General features: G+C 45.1%; 1 protein-coding gene across 1 annotated transcript in view; it reads left to right on the forward strand.

Moving 5' to 3' along the window:
- KTN1 (kinectin 1 (kinesin receptor)) overlaps positions 1-8,984 on the forward strand; it is a 52,426-nt gene extending 43,442 nt beyond the window's left edge. Inside the window, exons 40-43 of the mRNA XM_009871826.1 lie at positions 1,835-1,918; positions 3,227-3,319; positions 7,287-7,410; positions 8,487-8,984. Of these exons, the coding sequence (XP_009870128.1) occupies positions 1,835-1,918; positions 3,227-3,319; positions 7,287-7,410; positions 8,487-8,491 (306 nt within the window). The 3' untranslated portion in view covers positions 8,492-8,984. The remainder of the gene's footprint in view (positions 1-1,834; positions 1,919-3,226; positions 3,320-7,286; positions 7,411-8,486) is intronic.
- The last annotated feature ends 239 nt before the right edge of the window (positions 8,985-9,223 follow it).

The following is a 9,223-nucleotide window of genomic DNA, read 5'->3' on the forward strand; positions in this document are numbered from 1 at the left end:
GGCTGCGCCGCCGGTAGGTGACCAAAAACCCCCCCCCAGCCACTAATGCTCCTGTACCAGGCTTTCTCAAGAAGGAATTGGATTAACCTAGGCCAGACCTATTGACCCAAAGGTGCATGTTTTTTTCCAGTTTGAGCCCTCTCACTTTTCACTTGTTTCAGTGATGTGTGTTTTAAGGCTGCAGGAGCAGTCAGATCCGTCCTGTGCTTGTGTTTGAACAGTGCTTTCTTGCTTTTGAGCCAGAATTGGGGGAGGTTGTCTCTGTCACCACGTCTTTGGGTTTTGGAGTAGTTGATGGGACAACCTGTCACTGCAGACTGAGCTGCTAACGTCACCGGAGGACTGCCTCTAATGTAACTGGGCTAAAATAGTTGACTTAAAAAAAAAAATAAAATCAAAACTACCACAATAACAATCTGCCTAAGGTAACAGTGGGCTTGACATGTCTGGTACAGCATTGATTAGCGTCCTGCCTCTCGTTTTGAAAGCGGGGGAAATGGGAATTGAATGCAGGTCTTGAAGTTAATCAGTAAATGCCAACCTCTTGAATATGAGGCAACAATCTATTATGTCTCTAACAACAAAAGCTTAAAAAGCTGAGCTCCCTGCTTGGGCAACATGATTCTGCAGTGTGATGATGCTGTGCTGGTGGGAGTGTGAGAAGGCGGTAAACAACTACCTTCGTGCAAATGGCTCAGGAATGCTGTCCAGTGTGTGTGAGTGCTTTTTGGAGTAGGCAGGAGGCTGAGGAATAGAAATGGTGGGACTTCAAAATGCATTTCCCTGCTAATTTTATAACGTGAGCAAGGAGAGAAGGTAAAACTGCAGAGGAGCTGCACCCCAAAACGTAGCAAACCACCAGCATCTACCAGTCCAGGTGCTCCAAAGGGGGAAATCCTTCCACCGGTGAGGAAAATAAACGCGTAGGTTTGGAATCAATGAGAATGCAGGGCTCTGAGTAGCCTATTGTTCGCTCCCTTAATCCCCTGCTAGCTCCTGAGAAGACTGACAGCAGGAAAAAGTGAACATTAGCACAGTGCACTTCAGAGGCACAAAATCCAGCAAAATTGGCACTTGAGCTTCTTGTTAGCACTCCTGTTTGAGGCTCAAGCCTTAAGTGCTGTGGCTGGTTATATCTGCTGTGTTGAAGAGCAATCGAAATATTCTTCAAAAACTGTTCAGGTCCTTGGGAAGGCTGTAGTTTAAGGGCAACCAGAACAAAGTGTTCATCCCTCTTGACTGAAACGGTTTCACTTTTTTGGACTGAACCTAAACACAAAATCGACAACTTAATATACCCCTGTCAGTGATTCATGCTTTGATGTGACATTAACAGACTTGTTAAGTCAACATAGTTGTAGTAAGTGGTGCTTTATTAAGATGACAAGTAGAGCTTTTCAGTTTATTCAGCAGTAAAGTGACTGTTTGGCCTGAATTAGGAAGATGACAATCTCCATTTTTGCATATTTGCTGCGAATTAAGTTGAAGTCTGGCTGACTTCTGTGATAAGAGCTCTGGAGAAGCTTACCTAGTGTCAGTGTGGCTAACATTCCTACTGGCAGTATAGTTTAAAAGTTGAAACCACTTGTAGGGAAGCCGATGCCAACTGTGTCTTTCCTTCTGTAGTTTCCATTCTTTACGTTTATCTTTACAGATGGAGTCTCTGTTCCTTGACTGTCCTTGTAAACCTCATCATACATGTCAACTAATCCAGTGTGTGCAGTAATTGTTAGTAACCTTACTCCCTTTGCAGTGTGCACTGGGTTAATCCGTGAGACAGACAGATAGAAACCTCTGTGAGGGGAAACTGATTTTCTTTGTTGCTATTTTGCAGCTGAAAACGCAGCTGAATGAAACACTATCAAAACTCAAAGTTGATCAAAACGAGAGACAAAAGGTAGCTGGTGAGTTGCCCAAGGTAAGCAGAGATCCTGAACAGTTTGCAGATCAAAATGTTACCAAAACCCTCAAGTTCTGTAGTTTTGCAGTGCTGGAAAACTTGGTGATTTGAGTGGCTTGAGGAGACTGTGAGTCTTTACTCCACTTGCTGGTTCCCCAAGAGGTTGGGACTGTAGGTGTAAGAGCGCGTGCAGCATACCTGCATGTCTGTTGAAATGATGAAAATGCAACTAACAGCTCTGTTTAATTATCCTTCTTGAAAGAGTCTCTTGTTCATGATAATTTTATGCCAATGGGAGCCAGTGGTGATTTGGGCCTGACAAATAATTCTTTATTTAAAGATACCCAGCCCATCCCCCAGCCCCACACCCACACCACAGCCTGAAGCTTTTAAATCTGTTCTCAAATGTCCGTGGGTTAAAAATGGTTTACAAGCAGTTTACAAGCCATCTGCCTGTTTGCACATGGTTACAAATCTTCTAAAACCCAGGGGACTGCAAATCTTTAAAGTTAGCTCTACACAAGCTTGACAAGACAAGCAGGTGGGTTACCTCTGCTCTTCCGCAGTGGCTGCTCTTGCAAGATGGATTGGAGTGGGAAATCTTTAAGCATAAGAGGTCTCAGGGCTGTCTGTGTCACCCCAAAACCAGACTTCTCCTGGTAGAATTGATAAATGGAGACAAGAACAGCCTGCAGAAGTGGCTGAGCTCTGGCTCCACACTGTATATCGCCTGGTTCCTTCTGCAGTAGATGCACAGTATGGAAGTTCTTGCAGGGCTGGAGTGGAGAGAGCTGTTGGTGGGGCAAGTCTTGTCCTGAGACAGGGATCACAAAAGCACTGCCAGCAGGGGAGAAGGTAAAGGAGACTTGCTGTAATAAGGTGTTTAAAACATTTTGCTTAAGTTGGATGCCAACATACGAAGGGAGATGTGCTGATGTTTATGGTATTTTTATATAAATACAGATCTGTGATTGGCCTTTTGGAGACTTGCCTGCACTGCTATTCTTGAAAAAAAACAAAATTTGCCACACATTTTTTACCTAATGCCTTGACACGAGACTATTAAAGCTTCCTTGTAGAATTGCTCTCACATGCAGGCAGGCTGACGTGCAACATGCTCATTGTAAGGAGACCTGTCAATCTTGACAAATGTGTTGGTCCCCTGAGCAAATCTGGCATAAAACAGATTTTCTTCTGCACAGTGATTTCCTGTGCTTCTAGTGCTCTTGGAGAGATGGGGGTTAGCTTCCCAGCCTTTGTTGTTGTGCCTCCCCTGTTTGGTGAATAATGTTTTTTCAACCTTTTTTTTTTCCTCTTGCTTTACAGGCCCAGGAGTCTTTGGCATCTCTGGAGAGAGAAATTGGAAAAGTCGTTGGGGATGCCAACGTTATCGAAAACAGCGACGTTTGCACAGATTTGGTGAGTGTTTGGTTTGAGCCCATGCTCAGGGGCAAGGCAAATGTCATACGAGGGATGAACTTTAAGAAGCGAGGTCCAGCAGGACATGTCCTGCTGATGGTAAATTAAGGCTTGATGAAAATTCCTGTCCTACAACTTGTTGGAGTGGTGTCACAAGGATGAATTGGGTGTTCTGCTGTCATCTGGATCGTGACCTCTTTCCCATGGAACAGATTTGCAAGGAGGAAAGGACGAGAGATTCTGAATGTGAGGCTTCTAGTGGGTTGTTGACTTGATTTGAGCAACAGTGGGAAACTCCCCAGACTTCACCCTTTGAGAAGGGAAGCTAAAAGTAAATCTGCTGATGAGCTTAAAATACTAACTGTTGGGTTGGCACTTGACATCTGTAATGCTAAAGAAGGAAGGCAGTCTTGCATGCCCTGTAAACCCAAGATAAAGATTTTCTCTTGCCAGAACATTGACCCTTCTGGTCCCCTACAGCTTGTAGGTGAGAACCTGTCCTTAGCCACTAGTAGGTGCCAGAATTCAGCCTCACCTGGTCCTGACTCCTGGGAATTTGTGCTGACCTTGATGTGGTCCAGCAGCAAAAGGTTGCTGGCCTGACCTTCAGTGAGCAGCAGGCTTTTGTGTGCTGACTTGTGCTGTGGCGGCTCCAGAATGATGGTGTTTTGTAGCTTCTAGAGTGGTGTTGCAGTTGCAGGGTCTGGAACTGGGTGAACTCTGTCTGGAGTGGCCTGTTTCCGTGCTTGCAGGTAACTCACCTGAGCCTGTGGGTTAGTGTGAGCACAGATGGTTGCTGAACCCCTTGTGAAGCTGGCACTCCGAGTGCTGGCCCTAAAAAAGACCCAACCTGTGCAAGTGGTTGAGTCGAGGCTTTGTAACTGGGCTTCTCTATCTTTGGAAACGAGAACGTTCACGCCAGCTTCAAAATAGCTTCGGAACAGCTTTCTGGAGGGCAGCTGGGAAGGGAAATGCTAAAGCAGATGCCTTCCCAGCGCGTTTTACACAGTTAAGTGGTGTCAATGGAACTCATCACCCATTTTCTCCTGATGGATAGAGTGGAAGTAAACACTGTCGTTTGAGGGGGAGAGGAGCACTTCCTGATAGGACAAATAATTTATATCGACTCTTTTTAGCTACTGAAAGTAAGTAGCTTCATCAGCTGCGAGAGGAAGCTTAGGAGTCCTCTAAGGAGTACTGCAGAAAACCCTTTACCTTTATAGTCATTAGCAGAAATGAGATGGTTTTCCTGGAGCAATCAGTCACTGCTGCTGATGGACCCCGGCATCGTGGGCTTGCCCTGCCTGAGCTGGAGATGTGCTTGGGCTTGAGACCACAGACATCCCACCCCTGTGAGCTGGTCTGCTGGGAGGGGATAGCAGATCTGCCAAGCCCTCTCCCGTGCCAGCAGCAGAAGGCCCAGTCGGTGACGGTGACACTCGGCTGCCCTGTGTCCCTTCTGCAGCAGGCTGGAGAAGAAAAGCCCTCCTCAAACCAGTGCCAGAGTGCTTCCTCTCTGCAATGCCTTTATTGCTTATCTAAGTGCGATGCCGTCAGCTGTGGCATTTTGTGGGTGGTGGCACTGGTGACCCCCCTCCCTGAGCTGGTTGTCACCACCCTATGGCGGCCCAGGCAGGCTGGTGTGATGTGATTGATTTAGTCTTAACTTGCAGAAACCCTCTGGCTCATTCATCGCTCTGCTGTAGCGTCAAGGACCCCAACCAGGCTTCCCCCAGAATATCCATTGCTTTATTCTGAGCAGGATTGTGGAAAAACAGTCCTAATAAACCTGCAATTAAGCCTTCATTAGTAAAAATATGTTAATTATCTGCACAGTGCTCTTGACAGGTAGCCATTGACATAGGCTGGAATTAGAAACATTGTCTTTTTTCCCAAGCCCTTTTTTGCCTTTTTTTCTTTTCCTTTTAGGGGAAAAAAAAAAAGTTGTCTCCCCAGAAGCCTAAACCCCCAGCCTTAAAATAGCTCTCAGATTAAAAAAGAAAGTCTTCCAGCCACTTCCACCTAGCAACAGTGTCTCTTTTTTTTTTTTATTTTTTTTTTTTTTTAAGAAGGACCTGAAAATACATGCTTGAAAATGAGCATATTTGTTCCTTCTGAGTACTGGAACCAACCCACAAAATTGAGAAATGATGCTTGCTTAAACCCTCAAACACATTCTGTGTGTTTTCCTTAGACTCCTTTCTATTTAAAAACGAGCTATTTGGTTTTTCTAATCAGCTTCCTTGTCACTTACGGGACTAAATGATGGGTAAAGGATGCCTTTTAGCAGGCTTTAAGGAAGCAATTTGTATTTAGCAGCTTGCTTAGGCAGTAAACTTATTTTGAGGCCTATGTGAAATCCAATGTGCTTTTTTTTCCCCCCCAAATCTCAGTGTAAAATGCTCTCTCGTTGAAAACTGAAAATGCCACGTGTGTAAAGCGCAGTGATGGGGAATCTGCCAGTTTAGCACTTGTTTTTTCTACCGAATCTGGGATCACAGGGAGTTCCCCACTACTATCCTCCTCCTCTCTTCATCCCCATATCCCAGAGACACACTTACCTGGAGAATGTGGGGCTGGGGCACAGCAACGACTGTGCAAAGCGACCTTGCACCTTGTGGAGGTGGCAGAAGCTGTGACAGGAATGTGCTGAGCCCAAATCCATCAGTAGCTGGTCGGGATTGGCCCCAGGAGGGTTGGGGATGTGTCTGTAATTAATGGATAAACACCCTCTGGGACTGGAGAAGTCACAAAACAGACAGGAGAGGAAGCAAACGAGGGAGAGAAAAGCTCTTCCTGGAGATGAGGGCTGAAAGTGAATTGAAAGGCTCCTTCATTGCTCCTGCTCGTGGTGGTTTCTGTGCTAATGTGAACTCACTGTCAGTCAGTGCTGCGATTCATTCGTTTGCTCCTGGATGCTAATTGCATTTGCCTTTCCCCCTTTCATCAGTCTGCCTGCGATTGCTGAGTGAAGTCTCAGTCTTGACAGACCTGATTTTCTACTTTAATAAGGGTAAAATTAGGTTAAGGCTACCTTAAAACAGATTCCCAGTGATATTTTTTACAGTGGAAAAATGTTTACTATTTGCGCTTGAGTAAGAGCTTTGCAATGTATGTCTTGTTCTCTCGCCTGAGCCCTGAGTAGTTTCTGTAGTGGTGCAGGTAGTTGAGTTTGATTTATTGTTCGCTTTGCATTACAGTAAGTCCAGCGGCTTTTCCAGCCAAATGGGAGCTGGGAAAGTGGCCCTCTCTGAACTCACTCTAATTTCCCTGAAACCTTAGGGAGAGATTTGCAACAGCGTTACTCATCAGGCTCGTTCTGTTGGTAAAACCGCTTTCAGTTGGAGTGGGGTTGGCTGATGCCGAGCACCTGCGAGCCCCTCTGCTCGTGATGAGAATTGGGTCCTTCTGTACCGCTGACACTGAGGCAGAGTTACTTATTTTTAGCTGTTAGTTTGTGAGAGAAAGCTCTACTACAGGTTATTACGAGCTGAATAAGGAATGGTAATATGAGTTTTAGATGTGGGGTTCTCTGTACATGGAGGAGCTAATCAGTAAAGGTAATAAAGCAGGGATTTATGTGACTGTTAGCTCAGCAACACTGACTTTGGGGACGAGGGCAGGAAAGAGTTGTGATACTTCCCTATTAATAAACTGTTGAGCTCCTTAAAGAAATTAATAATAATAATAAAAAAAGCACTGGTGAGGCCACCACCCTGTAGATGCTCATACAGACTGAGTCCTCTGTGGTCCAGCAGCCTTGTTGTTAGAGCTGCTGGGGCTGGAAGATTTTGAACTGTGTTCTCTTTAAACGTGACCACGACCCTCTGGCTTACAAGAATTGTTCTCGTCTGTGCAAGCAGTTGTAATTTTATACGGAGGATCTAATTCTAGGCTTTCTTGGTAATTAGATGGTAAATGAGGTTTTAATGATTTTTTTTTTCTTTTTTCCCCTTCTTTCTTCCAGGAATTGACTGATAAAAGACTAAATGCAACAGTGAATCTTAACCAGGATGTAGGTCATCTCAAGAAGCTGCTCGTGTCAGTAAGCCAAATGCTGTCAAAGGGACGAGAACACTACCAACTAGTAGGTGGGTGCCGCTGGTGGTGTCCGGTCTGTGGTGGTGGGACCCTGTTCATATTTAACAACTCGGGTGTCAAAATCTGAGACTTCCTACATGCAAATCATCAAAAGCTTCTAGTAGGCACCAGATTAGTTCCTCTCTGTTAACTGGGACTAATCTCACACTCCACGTCCCTCTCTAGGCACGTAACGCTTCCTCCCTTCCCTTCCTGCTACTTCGCTACTTCACACAGCAGGTTTTCCAAAGTTTTGTTCTTCCCGTTTCTGTGCCTTGGCTCTTTTGTCCCAGCTACATGAGCAAAATGTCTACACTTCTATGCTCCAGTTGCTTTAGGATGGAGGATATAAAGTAACCCACTGGGCTTTCCCTGAGTGAGCAGCAATGGCTTGCTGTGGTCACGGGGATATGAGTATCTGCAGCATCAGTCTGGCACAAACTCTTCATCCAATTATAGGCACACGAACAAGGCTTTTATTTTAATACACAGCCAGCTTGGGAAGCTGAGCCTTTGTGGTTGACTGCATCATGCTGGTAAACTTCTTAAATGACCCAAAGTTAGCAAACGGTCGGGTGAACTCAAGACAATGAGACTTTCTGAGGAAGCTGATGCAGCTCGTGAGCCTCTGCCAGATGTGCCGTGAGCCGGGTCTGAGGGTGGGTTGAGAACTGCTCCGTGTGGGAGCTGGCAGAGCCTTGGCACTGAACGAGCTGCTACAAGAAGTGTCAGAACCCTTCTCATCTACTAAGGATGGGGACTTTTTATTTTTTAGTTTCCCTAATTTAGGTGTTTTTGATGCTCCTGCCACTTACACTACAGTGTGGGCAGCAGAGCTGGTCTTAAGGGCTGGTAACTGAGTGTTCGCAGTGGTGTGAGCCCCGTCTCATGGGAGGAGGGTGCTTCCTGCACCTCGGCCTCTGCTCTGGGAGCCCGTTCTTGCTCAGCCCCCTCCGCCCCAGCTTGTTCCTCAGGGCTTTGTTGTGGGCCAGCGCTTTAACGAAGCGCTGGTGAGGCGCAGATTTGCTTGAGCCACTGCCCTTTGGAAACTGCTGGGCTGACGCGGTGTTTTCTGTTTCTTTTGCAGAATGAAGTCACAGGGGAATCGTTAATTTGAGGATAGCAGAAGGCATTGTATTATATTTTGCCAAATTAAAGCCTTATTTATGTTTTCACCCTTTCTACTTCGTCAGAAACACTGAACAGAGTTTTGTCTTTTCTAATCCTTGTTAGACTACTGATTTAAAGAAAAAACCCAACTCTGTAGACACCTCCAGAGTTTAGTTTTATAATAAAACCAAACCTGTTTGGATAATTAGACCTTTACATTCCTGGAGAGACAGTAAACACATAATCTTTTATTTTGCTCAGTAAAACTTGTTCAGAAAACTCCAACGTGATAAAGTCACCAACGGGATATAACATTTTAATACTGATGTTGTACACTGTTTTACTTAATTACATTTTTGGGATTAGCTGCCTCTGACTTCAACCTCAAGTAAACACTCCTTTTATTTTTTTTTTTTTTTGGTTGCTACTGTAATCAGTTTTTGTAATGGTGTCAGCGAATAAAGGGATGCTATTATTCAGGGTGTTCTGGTTCTCTTTTTTTAACTTGATGTGGATGACTCTGGTGAGATTCCTGCCTCTTTCCTTCCTGAAATGAGCATTAGGCTGCACTTGGTGTATGTGATTTTGGACAAAGAAGGAGGGCACAAGGTTGAGATGAGGCAGACTGGGATGCGTGTGAACTCCAGAGCAAGACTTCCTTAAAAAAAAAAGGTACTAAGATGTTAAAAAATGCAAAAAAACCTCCAGCAAAGC

The sequence above is a fragment of the Apaloderma vittatum genome, unplaced genomic scaffold (genome assembly GCF_000703405.1).
Source record: "Apaloderma vittatum isolate BGI_N311 unplaced genomic scaffold, ASM70340v1 scaffold21116, whole genome shotgun sequence".
Lineage (NCBI taxonomy): Eukaryota > Metazoa > Chordata > Aves > Trogoniformes > Trogonidae > Apaloderma > Apaloderma vittatum.